The following is a 20,329-nucleotide window of genomic DNA, read 5'->3' as shown; positions in this document are numbered from 1 at the left end:
ATTCTGTCTGACTTGTTGCTTAACACTTAGCCCAATGTCTGTTTTCAAATCTAGCCATGACATCATCTTTCAGTGTTGGTCAGAGAGAAAAAGTACACTGGTGGTACACCTACCAGTAGGTGAAACTGGTAGAAACAATGTTATGGTGAGGGGTTCTTAGATCATTTTAGCTCCCATAAAATGCCATTTAATTCTTGCAAATATGACTTTAGCATTTGGGGGGGGGTCCACACTCACATAACTCAAATAAGTGTAGTAGACATAAGTTCTAATTACCAAACTGGAAGTTGGAGTAATTAGGGCAGACGTGGTAACAGGCACTGAGAACCCCTTCCATCATCAATGCGATGCCCATAGCATAGAAGAGACCAAAGTGTTTGGGAATTCCATACTCCTGAAAAAGGAGAAAGGGTGGTCAATAGAAAGATACCAACTGGTGAATTATCCACTATGCCACTAATCTGCAAGCCCATGCTTTTGGCCCCATATGGTTCATTACGCATAATATATTATCACACCCTTAAGCCAGATGTCCCTCCCCTTTGCAGATCCCATTTGGAACCACAACCCTTCCTAGTTCTCTCCTCTGATTTGGCAACCCTCTCCTCACCGTAGCAAAGATGTCCTTGGCTTCTAGGGCTCTTCGATGGAGGATGTCCCGGCGCAAGACTATCAGCAGGAAGAGGAAGCCCAGAAGCACGTGGCCCAGGTTACTGAGAATGTTGTTGAAGGCGCTGCAGGGATGAGTGAGAATTCATGAGGGAGGCAAGGCAACCACAGGGATTCAGAGCATGAATGAATGTATGAAGGGGCGAGTTAACTCAGCATTCAGCGTTTACTACCACTAAAGGTTTCAGAATCAGAAAATCATTAGAAATCCTCTTTATTCTAACTACTTCATTTTATGATGTTTACTTAGCCTGTGTTTCCTCTCAGGGATGCCCTCTCAGCTTCCCTACCACCTGCCCAATCCTCTCTTGTCCCAGTGGCATTGGCATGGTACAAATCTACTGGCATGGAAAGAGAACTGCTCCAAAGATGGGCAAATGTTTCAGCAACACTGTGAGAGTGAATTCTCACAGGTGGACCACTGTTCAGAGTCAATATTCAACTCTGTGAATTTCGGGATAAATGTAAGCTGATCACAGCTAGCAGCTTTCTTTGAGGAAGGCTGGTGTAGCTCTGGAGCAACAAGCCAGCTTCCCAGCCAGGTCAATGCTCTTTCTACTTTGCCAAAATCTAGTGGCTGAAGCTTGGTCTTGGAGGCTGCAGGTGCAGGTCCAGTCCTAACATCACTAGTAGCTGATGGATCTTTAGCAAATCCTTACCTGTCTTCATCTAAAACTAAGGGTAACAATGTCTGTCTCATGAGATTGTTTAATGGCTTGAATGAGACAGTAGGCTGCCAGCTCACGCCTGTGAACAAATGCCATCACAGCTAGGTGCTTGACATTTTCAAAAACATTGTTATACTCTTCTCAGAAGTTCTCCTTAGGAAGGTTTCCCAAGGCCCTCAGACAGGAATGAGAGAGGCATACCTCACCTCAACTTCTTGGTTCAGTACCTCTTTACCCTTGGTTGGGATAAGTTTCAACAATTATTTTTAGTATTTAGAAAAACTGAAATGACAACTTTAGACAGAAAGGCATCTTTAAATGCCTTAGGGACAACTGGAGGACTGGGTTTACCTCAGGACGCCCAATGGGTGTGCACAGAGGAAGTTGTAGTAACAGATGTCCTGGTTACCAGTGACATTTACCACCTGTAAAATTAAGAGTGAAAAGAGGAAATGTGGTTTTTTCGTTGTCTCCTGAGTCTGAAATCAGAAAGAGTAGGCAGGGATTCTCCCAGGGATGCTCAATCACGGATTTGCAAAGTAACCAATGCTCCTTCTTAGCGGGATGGATCATTATCTGCCACCATGACACAGCACAGGCACGTTTGTTTCCTTTAATGTTACCATCTTGTGGTGAATGGAAATATTTCATGCGACCCTTATGCAGCCTCAAGGTAGAGTTCAACTAGTACGTTTCCTTTGTCGTCATGATAAAAAGACTCTTGAAAGGATGCTAACCTTGGGACTGGCCTTTTAGGACTACAGTGCTATGTCACACTGTCTAGACTAATGTTGGGGGATATGGAGCTGTCCTATACTCTGGGTAGAAATGATGATGTCAGGCAGGTTGACGTGAGGAGATGAATGTTCAGTTTTCTGGATCTGTCACTATCTTGATCAAGAAACTTCCCAAATCACCGCACAGCTGTATCTTCTGACAGGGCCCCAAAGTATGCAGAGAATATTTAGATTATAAACAGTGGTTCTCAAATCTCATGAAGTCCTTGTCCTCATTACATAATAAGTATGGGACTGACTAAATATTATTAGACCATGAGCTCTCAAAGTTGGCTGTACATGGGAATCCTCGGGGTTTTAAACAATACAGATGCCTGGTTTTACTCTCTGAGACTCTGATCTAATTGATGTGGGGTACAACCTGGACACTGGGATTTTTAAAAATTCTCGAGGTGATTTTAAAGCACAGCAAAGGCTGAGAGCTCCTACATTAGAAACACTTTCAGCTGTGCTATTCTAAATGGGCTTTCCCTTATGTAATAAATTCTAGAGGTCACTTAGGTGGACCCAGATGCTAGAGTTCTATGAAAGAGCAGTGAGGATTGTCAAACTGTTTCAGTATGTATTTTGTTTGTAATAGTTTAACATTTTCCGTTATTTTGTATTTTCCTTTTACTTTAACTTTTTGCTAGTTTCATGAAACTGTTTTTAATTTTACAAACAATATTTACCCTCAATGAGAAAGCACAGGCTCAATTAGACATTGGGTTTCTTTGTTTTGGTCTGGAACTTTCTTTCTTCTACTCATTACCCCATGATGATCAGAAAGCTCAGACTGGTAAATAACAGATGCAACTGACAGACACTAAGACTGAGTGAATACAAGGCAATCATTTCAGACTGATGGACAAGATAATAGAAGAAGCCCCAGATCCCTTTGTGATTAAAAAACTGGGAACTAGATCAAAAGGTCAGTTAAAGATGAAGCTGTGGTGAAGTCCAACTGGAACCCAAGTGGGAAGTTCGTTCTTGTTTTTTTTTTTTTTATTAAATCATAGCTGTGTACATTGATATATTCATGGGGCATCATTCACTAGCTTCACAGACCGTTTACCAAGTTTCACATACACCCTTGTAAGATGCACCGCTGGTGTAATCCCACCAATCCCCTTCAGAAGTTCGTTCTTGAACTGATCCCAAGTTGTGCTTTTCTCTGTAAGTCACTGTGAAGACTTTCCCTGAGGGATGAAAGCTGGGCTTTGGGGCGGGACAGCACTTACTGTTTGGTAGGTGATAACCAGCTGGATCACGGGCAGGGCATAAAACACAGCGATGGTGATGATGTTCCTTTGGAGGCAGAGAGAACCAGAAATAGTTATTTCCAAATTGACAATGGAATATTTGCTCAATATTTTTAAAAGAATCTTTCCACTCTCAGGTCCATAGTTAGCTTGCGAAAGTAATTAGAAGCTGATTGTGCAGTTCCTGTTTCTCCAGTCTTCCTCTCTCTGTCTCTTGCATTTGGTCCACAATCTTTTCTCTAAAGGGGAGGTAAAGAAGTGAAGCAAAACTCCCCTTGGCTACTATAAGTTCCGTTGCAGAGAAGAACAGTGAAAATACTAACTGAAATGGTGTATTTGAAGGTTAATGGTTGACACTCAAAAAAATATTAGGATTTTTTTCTCCCTTCTTTTCATACAACATTTTGTAAAATAGTATAAATAATAGAGGCTTCTGCTTTAACCAAATCACCCATGAGGGCCTATGTCCTTAGGATGTTGGTAGATTAAACATCAGAGTACAAGTACTGGGTGATGGGTCACACAAAGCAGCTGTAGATCTCTTAGATGCCTCAATTGCCAACTGATGGTCCCACTGTGAAATTCCAGGTGGCCCCACTGTCCCTTGTTTCCCTAAAATATCTGTAACCAAGTGAAATAATGCAGGGAGTTGTCAAAAAAGGACAAGAGTCAGCCTGGGGTCCTTGCTAGGCAGCTCTGCTCCTTGGCTAGGAGGGAGGCTGTGTTCATCTGTCATTGGTTGGTCATATCATCACCTAAGCCTGTGGCTCATTAGACACTAGAATTTTGTGATATAAGTGGTTGTGGTTCTTACAAAGAAAGGTTTACATTTACTTATGGGAACCATGATTCAGCTGCTTATCTACTTACCAGAAATAAATCTTATATTTTTTGCTGACAATTCTCCGGTCCTTCCTGGACAGATCTGACAGGTAAAGGAACATCTGAGATGCCAAATAAAAATAGAACACAAAACTGTACTTGGCTTTTTATGTATAAGATACAAGGAAGAACTTTACAAACTTCAATTTCAATTAAAATTATTAAAAGTATTTGAAAGATAAAATATTAAAATTTAATTTAAAAATTAAATTAATATTAAAAGGATTCAAGGATTTTCTCTTAATTTTGCTTTCCCATAATACCTTAACAAAAATCCTAATATTTCTCATGGAATAGTCAGAATTGACGGATGTGGGCAATCTATTTAGAGTCTTGACTACTTTTTTTTTTTTTTTGAGACAGAGTCTCACTTTGTCACCCTTGGTAGAGTTCTGGGGGGTCATAGCTCATAGCAACCTCCAACTTTTGGCCTCAAGCGATTCTCTTGCCTCAGCCTCCCAAATAGCTGGGACTATAGGTGCCTGCCTCAACACCTGGCTATTTTTTTCTTAGAGATGGGGTCTCACTCTAGCTCAGGCTGGTCTTGAACTCATGAGCTCAGGCAAGCCACCTGCCTCGGCCTTCCAAGTGCTGGGATTATAGGTGTGAGCCACCGCACCTTGCCTTTGACTATTTCTTATATCTCAAGAATTGGTTTCCCAGATTTCAGAGATGTCCACTGTGTGGTTCTTAAATTACACAGGGTTGAAATTGTGCAAATCACCTTCACACTTTTTACTGGATACTGGACAATATTACACATGCCAGAAAGAAATCAACTTTATGACTTATTTTATGATATGTACAGAACCAGGGAACCTTTTCCGGGCATACTCCTCAAATCCATCTTTTCTTCCATGTGGTTGGACTCTTTCATCCCTATTGCCCACAGGCAACCACTCCAGACCTTGAGAATGTTTTAATGCTCTCTTCCTTCTTTTTAATATGCTTGCTTTCTTCCTTGAGAAAAACGTGCTAATTCACAGAGTATGGCTTTTAGTGTGTAGTTATGTTTTATCTAAACCCTCTGGGAAATCTAACTTCCTCAAAGGAAAAAAATAAAGGAAACTGAGCCATTGCTGAAGTTTATTTTACTGCTAAATTTTCTGCCCTCTCAGAGTATGGCTGGCTAGAGGTAGGCACCTTGGTCCGGATGATGTTTTTATCACTCTCAATGTCTGGCATGGTGTCAAAGTCGCTCTCCTCCACTGAGCTGTCTGTGTCTGACTGGCAGGGCAGCCCACCATCGGAGGAGGATATCTGCCTTCCAGGACTGGAGCTTGACTCATCTGAAACAGAAAAAACTCATCTGCCTTCAAAAGCCAAGAAGAGTCTTTGAAGCTTATTCCTGCCTACCAAAAGCACAGTGTGGACTCATTCCAGAAAATACTGTGTTGGTCCAAACTAACTCCTTACCCAGGAGACATGTTCCTTCCCTCCATTCCTTCTCAATGGGTTTTATTTTTCCTCTTCTCCTATTTTTATATTTAAATTGTCTATCTCTAGGGCTAAATATATATTAGAATATAAGAGTATCTGCTCTGTTAACTATTTGGATGCAGAAATAACATAGTGCCTATATTTCATGTTTCCTATTTTAAAAGGTGGACATACATGTATAAACATACGCATGCATATAGCTATGTATAGCATCTAATCACATATATGTGTAAACACACACATATTCGGCAGCTATACATTTCTCATGGATAGAGTATTTGTACACAGAAATCCCCCCACATGCTGTATCTATGATTATATAATGAAAACATTCTTGGGAAGAAGAATCCTTCTGTTCCCTTGAATGTTTCCCAGAGCAGATGGGAATTTGTGCAGCTTGATGAGCACATGAGCTGAGCTTACCTTCCGCTTTATTTCTTCTGTTCAGATGGTTTAAAAAAAATCCTGTTCTTACAGAACTAAAAATAAGTAGCCTTTGCTGAGCCCACATGCTTCTCAAAGTTACAGAAAGAATAACAGGGCAGGAATATGAGATTCCCAGTCTGCCAGTGGTTCTCAACCTGTGGGTTACAACACCTTTGGACTGTATTAAAGGTTCATGGCATTAGGAAGGTTGAGAACCACTGCTCTACACTGACATTTTAAGGAGCACCATTCATAGGTCCGCAATCAACATGGAAGGGGCAGGCAGCTCAGTGTGCTCCTACTCTAGCAAGGCAGGTATAAGGATTCTTTTCCTTTCAGGCCACTTAAGAAACACTGGGGTTTGCCATGTGACTGGGCGGCAGAGAGCAGGTTCAACTATGAAGTTAGAAAAAATGAAGGGTTGTTAGCCTACGGCCATGTTCATCTGCAGCACTGCCTTAGTCTTCCGATCTCCCTTACTCCACTGAAACCTGAGAATGAAACAACTGGTCAATTGATGTCAGGCTCCTTGGGATACATCTTTCATGCTCTAAAAAGTCCCCTGGTATTAAGTAACAGTCATTGTAGGGAATTCTGCTTAAGTGTGGCTAGCAGATCTAAGAAACAGAGCAATAGAACTGGAGAAAGTTTCAGCTGGAAGGAAGCTTCCAGATCCTCCAAATAATTCATCTCACATATAAAAGACAATCCCAGGATGACTGCCTGGCCCATGCTCACAGTTATTAGTGGCTGGAGGGCCTGTTCTCTGCAGACTGAGGAAATACTTCCATGAAGGATTCATTGTAGGAAATACCTATTGTCCCATAATTGCTCCCTTCAGGTGTGCTGGCAGCAATGGGATGTGATACCACCAGGTTTCCTGAGCCTGTTAAAAGAAGCAAAAGGCAAACACTTTACGTACAGTTGCTAAAAAAAAAAACAACACAAAACTAAGTAGCTTGAATTATCAGTCCACAACAATTTAAATTTGATTTTCCTTTTACTAATACAAGAGACACCAAACTATGGTTCATATAGCAAATCCAGCATGCTACCTGCTTTTATATGACCCTAGAACTAAGAATACTTGTCAAATTTTAATATTAATTTTTATTTTTTAGAGATGGGAGTCTTGGGATACTTCCCAGGCTGGTCTCATACTCCTGGGCTCAAGTGATCTGCCCACTACAGACTCTGCACTAGCAGAGACTGCAAACACTAACTATGGAGCCCAGCTCCTTTTAAAATTTTGAAATAGTTTGGTGAAAGAATAAAAAGAATAATTATACATATATATATATTTTTTTGGAGGCATAGTGTCACTTTGTTGCCCTCAGTAGAGTGCTGTGGCATCATAGCTCAAGCAACTTCAGACTCTTGGGCTAAAGTAATCCTTTTGCCTCAGCCTCCCAGGTAGCTGGGACTACAGGAGCCCACTGCAATGCCCAGCTACTTTTTTTTAGAGATGGGGTCTCGCTCTTGCTCAGGCTGGTCTCAAACTCCTGAGCTCAGGTAATCCACCTGCCTCAGCCTCTCTGAGTGCTAGGATTACAGGTGTGATCCACTTCGCTCGGCCAGAAGAATAATATTTCATGACAGATGGAAATCATATGAAAGTCAAATTTCACTATTTGTATATAGAGTTCTGTTGAAACACAGCTGTGCTTTTTGGAGAAATTCAATGGCTGCTTTTGTGCCGCCATAGTACTATTGAGTAGCTGCAACAGAGCCTGTGGATCCCAGAAGCCTAACATATTTACCATTTGGCTCCTTACAAAAAAAAGTAGCTGATTCTTTCCTGACAGTATTGTAGAATCACAAAAATAAAGGGTCTGGAATTACTGAAGGGAAGCCACCACTACACAGAAACAATAGGAATAAAACTCTAATTATCAAGCCATTGTGATTTGGAAGCTTATTGTCCTAACATTTAGTAATACCCTACCTATGGGCAGAAAGCCCGGATGGGAAGAAAGTTACTGTACTTACTGGAGCAATAAATGACAACAACCTGAACTAAGGATGTGGAGGAAGATGAATTAATTTGAGGACATCGAGGAGGTAGAACAGATTTATTTGTTGCCTACTGCTCGTTGGCAGCAAGAGAAAAACAGACTCTAAGATAATAATACTTCTCAAACTTTTCCAGTGAAGTACTTGTAACAGAAAGAGTGTATTCATTGCTCTGAGAGCCTGCAGACATCCCACCACAAGTACCAGAGAAAGGTCTTCCCAGCCTTCTTACTGGTTTTCAGGCAAGATGCTACCCCATTGAGTTTATCTGTTTCTGAGAACTAACCCAACTGAACAGATCAGAAACCATGAATGAGTGAGCATCTAGGCAGTTTCTCTCTGATTTAGGTCCACAACATGTCTCGGAGCTATACCCTTCCATGCAAATGCATTTCGTTTCTTCACTGCCATCTGTGATGTCCGAAGGGTCCGGGTATTATCAGGCTGGCGGGAATTTCAGTAAATTTCTCTTTCTGAGACATAAGATTCTATGTCATATCACATGACAGGCAAGAAAGTCTGTGAGTTCACTGATCAGTATCTTGTACTATTTCAGGGAAATATATTTTCAGTGAAGAAACACAACTAAGGATATTCTTAAATGTCCTCACTGTAAATACATTTTCATGTATTCACTGAAAATAGAGTTCATCATGGTTTACATTAAAGCTACAGTGTTTAATGTGCAGAAAAACTGAAAGCCTCAAATAATCCTAGTTGTTATAGTCAATTATCTTCCTCTAGCTCTCAAACTTCATTGGAGGGCAGTAAAAATATTCAGCTTATGAGCCAACTTTGTAGCCTTTATCATGCTTTTTTATTCTTCTTGTAGCCATTGAGAAGGGACAGGGAAAGAGGCTTCAAGGGGGGTGGGAGGAAAGCCTGGCCTGCTGAGCAGGGAGGTCTGGAGGCCCCTAGGAACATTCAATAGTTAGATCAGCACTCAGCAATTCTCACCAAAAGGGGAAAAGAATGTGGGGTGAGGTAACCAGGTAACCAATCCCCAGTAAAATGGTCAATAATCAATGACCAATAGAAAGGGATAATAATGCCCGGAGGTTCCAGAAACCAATGAAAGAGTTACAGACAGTTTCAAACAGAAAGAAAGAGGGTATTTGTATCTTTATGTGGCTCTCCTGTTTCTCTGTCTTCTCACTGGTCAAAGGGCCCCACTTCCAGCTCCCTTTGATAGTGCTCAAAGCTTTCTCTTTGCTTTTAAACAAACTTTCTCTTTGTTATACTAAAGCTTGGAAATGACTTTTGCTTTCTATTTCTTGCTCAAGTTTTACTTTCAATTTCTACCCACTTTTGCTTTTGATTCCTGCGTACCTCTGTTGAACTTTCTAGTTCTGCTGAGTAATTGAACCAGGTTAACTGGGGTTGGGGAACAAGATTTCCCAAACCCCAATAGCCATTAATTTCCTCCATAAAGAAAAATTAAAAGTTCAAAACATTTAGCTAAGTGAGGAGAGACAAATCTGATGGCCTTGGAGACTAATTTTCCTTTTCTCCTTTTGGTATCTTAGCCAAGAGTTGGCTCAGCAGGACAGCAAGTGTTTTGACTAATGCAGTATTCTTGGGCTGTTCCATAGAATGTAGACCTTGGCCTTCAGAGTGCAAACTTTGGTCCTTAGAAAGCATACTCCTTGGCATTGTTGCTAGGCTTCCAGAGCTCTCACTTTCCCTCTCTTTCTCTCCTTTTTTTGAGACTGAGAGTTTCACTCTGGTGCTCTGGCTAGAAAGCAATAGCGTCATCATAGCTCACTGTAGCCTTGAACTCCTGAGCTCAAGTGATCTTCCACCTAAATCTCCCAGAGTGCTAGGATCACAGGTATGAGTCACTATGTCTGGCCTTAGAGATCTCTTGATTTATCTTTTATTATTTAGAGAAATTAGGTGTTCCCTGGCCTTTCTTGGGCTAAGCCATACATATGTAACATGGCATGAATGCTATGTATGCTTTTCATTCAAGTTTAAGGCAAAGAGGTTACTTTCAGACTCTTAAGTATGAAAGATAAAATAGTTTTAGCACAATAACAGAGTTGTGTGAAGATGTCATGTATAATTTGATTGACTCTTTGACTTAGGGCAATTTGGCCATAGTGGCAGCATGAAGTTTTGCTGCTGCTTCTGCTACTGCTACTATTGGCTATCACAAGGGCCACCATCATGACCACCGCCACTGTGTTTATTACTGTTACCAGTGCTGCTGCTCCTCCTCTTCCTACTGACCAATGTCTATTGAAAACTTACTGTATCAGGCACTGTTTTAAGTTCTTTCTAAGAATTTATTCTTTTTACTTTTCAACAACTCTAGGAGGTGGGTACCGTTATTATCACCATTTTACTGACTTCGGAGAGATCAAATAATTTGCTCAGCCACTCAGTGGATGGATAGTAGTTCACTGTATTGTCTCAGGTAAAACTTATCTTTTTAAAAATTTATTTTTAGTATACATATTTAAGACGTACAGCATTGTGTTTTGAGAAATATACACGTGTATACAGAAACACAGTGTGAAGTGATTACTACAGGCCAGCAAATTAACCTGTCCATCACCTGTCACAGTTCCCTCTTTTTTGTTATTGTAAGAGTACCCCAAATCTATTCTCTTAGCAAATTCTTCAACATGGAGTACAATATTTTGAACTATAGTCCTCCTGCTGTACACTAGACCCCTAGATTTACCCTGTATAACTGCAAGTTTGCTCCCTTTGCCATGTACCTCCTCATGTCTGACCTCCTGTTTCTGGTATCCATGGTTCTACTTTGTTTCTTTGTATTTGACTATTTTTTATATTCCACATATAAGTGGGATCATACAGCATTTTCTTTCTGTCTCTGATATTTCGTTCAGCATAATGTCCTCTAAGTTCATCCATAAAGGACATGTTGCAAATGGCTATATTTCCTTTATAAAGACCAAGTAATATTCCATTGTATATACATGCCACAAAATTATCTTCTTAATTGAAATCGAAAGAGCTCAGGACATTTCACCCCAAAATATGACTGTTTAGTATAAAGAGTATTTTTTTTTTTTTTTAACTAGGCAAAGAACTTTATTAACCTTTCTTTCAAACTTTATTCCCAGGCTTCTTCAGCTTAATTAGCTGCAAAGAATGAATTATGTATAAGCAAAAACTGAAAAGAGCTGCAATGTCCAAGGGGCTTGGGCTTAAAAATATTAGAGATCTAGATTTTATTAGATCCATAAACAAAAACAATTTTAAAAAGCAGTCATAATATAAAATAGCAGCTCCCAGTAACTTCTTCAAGTTTCATCTTCAGAAGTTGACTCAATTCAGTTTGCTTCATTCTTGGAAGCCTCGTCAAAATTCTCCACAAGATCTGGAACTTCATCATCGTCATCCTCTCCAGTAGCAAGTGGTGCTTTTCCATCCACAGATTGTTTAGGCAGAGCTTCAGCCAGCCTCCTCAAGCTTGTCAGACTGTCTGCACCACGCTGGTTTAAGATGCTGGGTAGCATTTCTGTCAGCTGCTTTGTCTCAGCATGGCCTGTAATGGTGAAAGTGTTTGCTGCCAGAGATGCCTGAACTTTAGGGTTGTTAAAGTGGATCACTGTTCCTTGGTTTGTAAACATATTCACCTCTTCAATACCAGAGATATTGTTTACCCCTAACTTCTTTAAGGAGAATTGAAGTTTTTTATCATCTGCTGTAGCTGTTCTATGAACCACCTTCTTCTTTCTGCGAGCAGTTCCTTTCCCACCAATGCGCACTTGTGCCTGTAGTTTGGCAAGATTCTCCTGGTTCATGATAGTTTCTTTCATCTTGTCGGAGCGTAAAGGGGGCTGCGCGGGCTGCGCGGGGGACTAGGGTTGGTGCCCAGGGGGTCTTGGGTGTACCAGCTGAGTTTAAGCCAAAAAGAGTATTTTGAATGAAAGGCTCTTAAAGATAAACAGGCCCTTAGAAGAGGCTTTCCCTGTATCTACATAAACCAGACTGACCTGATCAAAAGATCAAAGAGACAATTGGCTTCCCTTTCTTTCCCTGTTATCTCGGTATATTGCAGGAAAGAAGATCCAGAAAGCAACCAGGTCTGGCAGAAATTACTCTGAACACAATACCTCTCTCTCTCAGGTTAATTTACAAGTCAGTTTGTTTTCCCCATCCATTTGTCCTCCTTAACACCATTTGTCACTCCTAAACAGAATTACCTGCATTCCTCATCTCCCTTCCCCTCGAGAAAGACAGGTATAAAAATATCAGAACTTCATTGGGCTATTGATTTAGCACTCCATGATTCTCCCCCTGCACTTGGTAAATAAACTTTGTTCTTATTAATTTGCCTTAATTGTAAGTTGATCTTTTAGTGAACTTTCAAGGGAAAGGGCATCTTTTCTCTCATCCTTACAAAATACGGAGATTTTCCTTCAACATATGAGTAATTGGCAGTAAATACGTTACTTTCACGTAGTGCTTAAGAATATCTGTCCAGGGCCGGGAGCAGTGGCTCATGCCTGTAATCCCAGCACTCTGGGAAGCCAAGGTGGGTGGACTGCCTGGGCTCAGGAGTTTGAGACCAGCCTGAGTAAGAGTGAGACCTCACCTCTAAAAATAGCCAGGTGTGGTGGGCGCCTGTAGTCCCAGCTACTTAGGAGGCTAAGGCAAGAGAAAGACGTAAGCCCAAGAGTCTGAGCCTAAGAGTGTGAGTTATGATACATGGCACTCTACTGAGGATGGCAAAATGAGACTCTGTCTCAAAAACAAAAACAAAAACAACAAACAAACAAAAGAATATCTTCCAAAGAGAAAAGGAGGTTGAAGCTAACTTGCATTTTCATTGAATAAACTTATATTTTTAAAAGAGTAAGCACAACTTTTGATTTTTAGATTGGCTGCTTGCTCACGATTCTCTATCAGGCTAGAGTCACGTGGCATCTTCTTTCTGTTTAGTCCATTGTGGATTCTCAGGTAACCCCTCCATGGGTTCCATTCCTAAGTGATGTTTTTTACATTTCCCTTGGTATTTTTCACATTTCTCTCTTTTTAAGCTTAAGCCCCATATTTATAACCATTAGCCTAAGCCTCCCGTCTAAAATGCAATTGAAAAAATTATTACACATGTAAATAGAAAATGAAGACTGCCAATAAAATCATAAAACCCAGAGTGTTTGGCATTCTGGTGTTACAGGAAGCCCCCTGCTATGGGAAGAAGTGAGTGTGGGACAACGCTTCAGTTCCGTTGTGGCAGGAGGTCGTTGAAATGGTTCATGGGGGCCAATGTTTCATGTATGTGTAATCAAAAGAAAAATAAAAGCAAATGCTAAAATCAAAGCAAGCAAATGAACAAAAACAATCATTGTTTTGTTAGGTGACAACTTCGTTAAAAACAAAAAGCCAGCTGTGTAGGTCTGCTCAGACTTGATGAATCACTGACTTCTGTGCTCAGTTCTGGCTCATAATTGAGCATGATCTGGTTTGGGTCTCACTGCCGGCCCTGTTGACTTCGGGGCAACTGCAACACCATGGGTTCTGTGATAGTTAGGAGCCCCAAGACTTTCATGTGCAATACCCCAAAATGTTTTAACTCTGTAGAATTTCATATGCACAGTTTAAATATGTGATGGGCCAACATGAAATAACAATATTCTGTTAGTTATGCTTATGTCTCAGGCCTTTTAAGAAGGCAAAACCCAAAGCATTTCCTTCTAAACTTTAAGTATGATCTTGGAAGGCAAGCCCTATCTTTATTTAACAGGATAGCATTTAGAAAGCAGAATTAAACACAAGCTATCAGTTTATAGGAGAGATCGAGATGTTCTGGCTGGGAATAGCAAACATACAAGATTGTGAATGATCCCATCTTAATAAGGAAACTTGTTTTGGTGTATTTTTCTCTGCACATGAGCCCCTTGCCATCTGTCTACTTCACTAACATAGAACAGGATATGCTTGCATGCTTGCTTTTTCTCTTACATGTGAGGAGAAAATTTTCATCTCATTTTAGCATGCTTAAATCTTTCAGGGACTTCACAGTTATAGTTGTCTCTGCCCTGCTGTGTTTCTGAAGACTCAGGGGGTTGGAAGCTGAAGAGGGAGTCAGAAATGAAGTGAACTGGTGCTATGAAATTGTATTTTGATGCCAGTTGGCTACCAAACCCAACTAGTCGCATGCTTTGTTTCAAAAGTTGAGGAGAAGGTGAAAAAAATCATTCATTTTTGCAGATGAATGTGAAACAAACAGACAAACAAAAAATCTGGGCAAGAGAAGTCAAGGAAATTTGGAAAAAGAAGCGTGGCAAGCCAGGACCAGAACTGAGACCCTCTTGCCAGAGTCTGCCTCTGGACTGTGTTTCTTTTGTCCTCCAGAGTCAACATACTCCTTATCTTCTCCCCACTGGACCATGCTCTTTGCTGAGAGGCTAAGAGGCTAAGTATTGGGTTGGCCATTGGTTCTTCATCTACAACATCATCAAGCTTGTCAAGCTGTGTCCCTTGGGGAAGATATCCTTTTTATGCTGTGCCCAGGTTCATGGTGGCAGCCCATGTGGTCCCAGAAGCCTGTGGGCGAGGCTTCACTAGTATTTCTTCCCAGCTGGTAACTGAATTTCTGTAGAGGTTCTTTAAAAATGATATGAGATTTTAGGTTTCTCTGCTGACAGAACAAATGGAGGAAATGTTTTCAGAGCAGGGTCTTTCTCAGTAGCCTCAAGTTAACACAGAGGCCCCAGTCTTGAATGTTAAGTGATGGTTGGAGAGGGCAGTGTCCAGTATCCACAGTAAAAAAATCCCCCTTTCATTTCTTTCTTACCCAGTTTCCAGGGTCTTCTGTCCTTCTTAATCCCATAAAGTATCGAAAAACATCCCTTTGCTTTTTAGTATAGTTGGAGCCAACACTGACATTTTTTAAAAAAACTTAATTAAGGAACTGGAGGCTTATCAAAGAAAAACAAATGCAGAGTAACCTCCAGATCCTCTGAGGGCAGCTTTCCTATCACGACCTACCTAAAACAGAGCTGACACCAACCAGGAAACCTACAGGACCTGGCTCCTGTCCCCCACCTCATACCTAAGGAGAAAGCATTAGGACAAGTTCTTTGGATGTTTAGTTCCACAATGATGTGGGCAGACATGTGAAGGCCAGTGGTATCCCTTCCCCTTTCCAAAACTGTTTCTAGCATTTTCTCTGGACACAACCCCCCACGGCATTTTCTGTAGCTATGAGTTCTATTGAACTTCTTGTGCACACAGATACCCAGAACCTGGACTTGGGAGAAAAAGACATTTCTGTGGCCTCAGTGCTCTCCAAAGGTTCCTCCCTGAATGTCTCACATTAGCTTTCAAGGTCCTTACTTGCCTCTGTATATAGCTCCTGGTTGACTTCTCAATGCTCTGGTTGAAATGCTTTAAAAAGTTACTAATTGGGTGCACATGGGCCTGGTCAGAGGAGCCAGAAGTATCCTTGGGACCTAGGGGTTTGAATTTGAGTGGGAAATGGCCCCCATGCCGGGGCTGGACCCTCCTCTCAGAAAACTCTTCCAAGGCAGGATTGAAACAAGAGCAGTGCCAAGATGGTCTGTTGCCTACAGGAACTGTGTTGTCCCAGGAAATACTTCCATTCAAGATTGATGCTTGGAAATCAACAGACGACCTGATACTATTTTATGATGAAGATCCAAAGCCACTTTTGCCAGCAATACCTCCTTCTGTTATCCCTTCAACTACATTGTTGTCAGAAGGGGGACCAGAAGTTTGTAACCTCTTGGATGCAGACACTCTGCCTACTTCTTCAGAAAAAAGCCCATCTCTGCAGTCAAATGAGATTGTGATCAGTAAGGACTGTCATAAACCAACACAATCCAGCATTGTGCAGTTGGATGATGAAAACCTCAAGACAACCACATGGTATTAGCACTCTGTAAGAGCTGTGCTGGGACCATGATCGGCTCATACCCAGGCCTCTGTAACAGCTGTGCCGCCCAGACTTCCGTAAGAACTGCTCTGCTACCGCAATTTGCACCCACCTGGACCTCGGTAAGAGCTGTGCCACAACCCCCAACCTGTGACCCATGCCTGCCGGGCCTCTGCACACCCAGACCAGGAACTGCAGGAGCCGGGCAACCCCGCGTCCTCCCTCCTGTACCCTCCCTGCATCCACACCAGCCCGCTCGTCTGGCCAGGGACTCTGGTAGCCGCATGCCCTCCGGAGCCCTCCCTGCTGCTGTGCGGAGCCTTTCTCCTGGCCAGAGACTGCTGGAGCCTTGGGCTCTCTGTGCCAGAGTCACTGGGTGCCAGGCACTCCCAGAACCCTGTGTACCACCCCCCGCCCTGTTGCTGGATCCGGGTGTGTCACACTCTGGAGCTGCTTCCACAACCAGAACTCCCTGGCTGGGGCAGCCCCCGAGGAACTACACAGGGTCACTCCCTACAAAGATCCAGCAACAATAGAGTGATCCTGCTGGGGTCTAATCTTGGAGCAGTACCTCCCCAACTCTGAGACGGCCAGAGGCAACGGTGAAAAACAATCATGAGGTGAAATCAACAGAAAAACTCTGGCAATATGAATAATCAGAGTAGATCAATATCCCCCAAGGATCAATGGGGAAGATACAGCACAAGATCCCATGCACAAACAAATAGCTGAGAGGTCAGAAATCAAATTCAGAATCTGGATAGCAAATAAGATCGAATTAGAATTCCAAGCAGTAACCCAAAAAATATCTCAAGAATTCAACGAATTCAAAGACTAAATGACCAAAGATTTTGACACATTGAGACAAGAAGTTGCAGCCCTCAAAGATCTGAGAAACCCAGTAGAATCCCTCAGTAACAGAATGGATCAAGCAGAAGAAAGGATTTCTGACATTGAAGACAAAGCTTTCGAATGCTCCCAAACTCTCAAAGAGGAAGAGAAATGGAGGGCAAAAACAGATCACTCTTTCAGAGAGCTCCGGGATAATTTGAAGAAAACCAACATTCATCTTATAGGGATCCCCAAAAGTGACAAAGTGGCTTCACAAGGCACAGAGTCTCTTCTCCATGAGATTATGAAGGAGAACTTTCCAGACATGCCAAGAGATTCTGAAATTCAGATAGCAGACTGTTTCAGAACTCCAGCACGACTTAACCGAAATAAGACACCCCCCAGACACATCATAATCAATTTCATTAAAGTTTGGGCAGCACCTGTGGCTCAGTGAGTAGGGCACTGGCCCCATATGCTGAGGGTGGCGGGTTCAAACACAGCCCCGGCCAAGCTGCAACAAAAAAAATAGCCGGGCGTTGTGGCGGGTGCCTGTATCCCAGCTGTATGGGAGGCTGAGGAAAGAGAATCGCGTAAGCCCAAGAGTTAGAGGTTGCTGTAAGCCGTGTGATGTCCTGGTACTCTACCCAATGGCAGTACAGTGAGACTCTGTCTCTACAAAATAAATAAATAAATAAATAAAATAAAGTTAATATGAAGGAGAAAATTCTGAAAGCAGCCAGACGAAAGAAAACCATCACCTATAAGGGGAAGAATATTAGAATAACTGCAGATCTCTCTGCTTAAACCTTTCAAGCTAGAAGAGGATGGTCAATTGACTTTTAATCTCCTAAAACAAAATAACTTTCAACCCATAATCCTGTACACAGCTAAACTGAGTTTCATTTATGATGGAGAAATTAAATACATTAACGACATTCACATGTTGAAGAAATTTTCCATAACTAAACCAGCTCTCCAGGATATTCTCAGACCTGTCCTTCATAAAGATGAGCATAACCCAATGAATCCCCAACAATAAAAAAAAAAAAAAAAAAAGATGAGCATAACCCTCCACCACAAAAGTAAACCCACCCAGAAAATTTTGATCAAATTCCAACTTGGATTAAAAATGTCCACTGAACTTTTGAAGGCTTATCAATATTCTCAATTAATGTGAATGGTTTAAATTGTCCTCTAAAGGGGCACAGGTTGGCTGACTAGATACAAAAACTCAAGTCAGATATCTGCTGCATACAAGAATCTCTTCTTACATTAAGACTCAAGGTGAAGTGATGGTTATCTATACTCCAGGCAAATTGAAAGCAGAAAAAAGCAGGCATTGCAATCCTATTCGCAGACGCAATAGGCTTTAAACCAACCAAAATAAGGAAGGATAAGGATGGACACTTCATATTTGTTAAAGGTAATACTCAATATGATGAGATTTCAATTATTATTTATGCACCCAACCAGAATGCACCTCAATTTATAAGAGAAACTCTAACAGATATGAGCAACTTGATTTCCTCCAGTTCCATAGTAGTTGGAGATTTTAACACCCCTTTAGCAGTGCTGGATAGGTCCTCCAAAAAAAAGCTAAGCAAAGAAATTTAAGATTTAAACTTAACCATTCAACATCTGGACGTAACAGACATCTTACAGAACACTTCATCCCAACAAAACTGAACACACATTCTTCTCATCAGCCCATGGAACATATTCCAAAATCGACCACATCCTAGGCCACAAATCTAACCTCAGCAAATTTTAAAAAATAGAAATTATTCCTTGCATCTTCTCAGACCATCATGGAATCAAAATTGAACGCAATAACAACAGGAACCAGCATACCCATACAAAAACATGGAAGCTAAACAACCTTATGCTGAAGGATAGATGGGTTATAGACGAGATCAAGAAGGAAATCACTACATTTTTGGAACAAAACAACAATCAAGACACGAATTATCAGAACCTCTGGGATACTGCAAAGGCACACCTAAGAGGGAAATTTATAGCACTGCGAGCCTTCCTCAAGAAAACGGAAAGAGAGGAAGTTAATGACTTAATGGGACATCTCAAGCAACTGGAGAAGGAAGAACATTCCAAGCCCAAACCCAGCAGAAGAAAAGAAATAACCAAAATCAGAGCAGAATTGAATGAAATTGAAAACAAAAGAATTATACAACAGATCAATAAATCCAAAAGTTGGTTTTTTGAAAAGATGAATAAAATAGATAAACCTTTGGCCAACCTAACCAGGAAAAAAAGAGTAAAATCCCTAATTTCATCCATCAGAAATGGTAATGATGAAGTAACAACAGACCCCTCAGAAATTTAAAAAATCCTTAACGAATACTACAAGAAACTCCACTCTCAGATATATGAAAATCTGAAAGAAATTGACCAATACCTGGAAGTACGCCACCTACCAAGACTTAGCCAGACTGAAGTGGAAATGTTGAATAGGCCTATATCAAGTTCTGAAATAGCATCAACTATACAAAATCTCCCTAAAAAGAAAAGCCCAGGACCAGATGGCTTTACGTCAGAATTCTACCAAAACCTTAAAGAAGAACTAGTACCTATATTACTAAACCTCTTCCAAAATATAGAAAAAGAAGGAATATTACCCAACACATTCTATGAAGCAAACATCACCTTGATCCCCAAACCAGGGAAAGACCCAACAAGAAAAGAAAATTATAGACCAATATCACTAATGAATATTGATCCAAAAATACTCAACAAGATCCTAATGAACAGAATCCAACAACACATCAAAAAAATTCTACACCATGACCAAGTGGGATTTATCCCAGGGTCTCAAGGCTGGTTCAAGGTACGTAAATCTATAAATGTAATTCACCACATAAACAAATTAAAAAATAAAGACCATATGATTCTCTCAATTGACGCAGAAAAAGATTTTGATAATATCCAGCATCCCTTCATGATCAGAACACTTAAGAAAATTGGTATAGAAGGGACATTTCTTAAACTAATAGAGGCCATCTACAGCAAACCCACAGCCAATATTGTATTGAATGGAGTTAATTTGAAATCATTTCCACTTAGATCAGGAACCAGGCAAGGTTACCCTTTGTCTCCATTGCTATTTAACATTGTAATGGAAGTTTTAGCCATTGCAATCAGGGAGGAAAAGGTGATCAAGGGTATCCACATAGGGTCAGAAGAGATCAAACTTTCACTCTTTGCAGATGATATGATCATATATCTGGAAAACACTAGGGATTCTACTACAAAACTTTTAGAAGTGATCAAGGAATACAGCAGTGTCTCAGGCTACAAAATCAACAGCCATAAATCTGTAACCTTTATATATACCAACAATAACCAAGCTAAAAAAACAGTCAAGGACTCTATTCCTTTCACAGTAGTGCCAAAGAAGATGAAATATTTGGGAGAATACCTAACAAAGAACGTGAAATATCTCTACAAAGAGAACTCTGAAACTTT

The 20,329-nt window shown here is 41.0% G+C and overlaps 2 protein-coding genes across 6 annotated transcripts in view; both read right to left on the bottom strand.

The window, feature by feature from the left end:
• The window catches only part of SIDT1 (SID1 transmembrane family member 1), a 106,892-nt gene that overhangs the window by 25,862 nt on the left and 60,701 nt on the right, over positions 1-20,329 (bottom strand). For all 5 annotated transcript variants that reach the window (XM_053565112.1, XM_053565113.1, XM_053565108.1 and 2 more), the window contains exons 11-17: positions 6,938-7,009; positions 5,401-5,546; positions 4,246-4,319; positions 3,355-3,421; positions 1,689-1,762; positions 611-734; positions 277-394 (exon numbers count right to left, since the gene is read on the bottom strand). In XM_053565112.1, coding sequence (XP_053421087.1) covers positions 277-394; positions 611-734; positions 1,689-1,762; positions 3,355-3,421; positions 4,246-4,319; positions 5,401-5,546; positions 6,938-7,009 — 675 coding nt within the window. The remainder of the gene's footprint in view (positions 1-276; positions 395-610; positions 735-1,688; positions 1,763-3,354; positions 3,422-4,245; positions 4,320-5,400; positions 5,547-6,937; positions 7,010-20,329) is intronic.
• Positions 11,185-11,945, bottom strand: LOC128567686 (transcription factor BTF3-like). The gene has a single exon (XM_053565120.1). The coding sequence runs from the start codon at positions 11,928-11,930 to the stop codon at positions 11,442-11,444; it is 489 nt and encodes a 162-aa protein (XP_053421095.1). The 5' UTR covers positions 11,931-11,945; the 3' UTR covers positions 11,185-11,441.

Source organism: Nycticebus coucang, chromosome 16 (assembly GCF_027406575.1).
Source record: "Nycticebus coucang isolate mNycCou1 chromosome 16, mNycCou1.pri, whole genome shotgun sequence".
In the NCBI taxonomy this organism is placed as follows: domain Eukaryota; kingdom Metazoa; phylum Chordata; class Mammalia; order Primates; family Lorisidae; genus Nycticebus; species Nycticebus coucang.
Note: the sequence above shows the minus strand (reverse complement) of the source record. Positions and strands in the feature narration are given on the sequence as shown.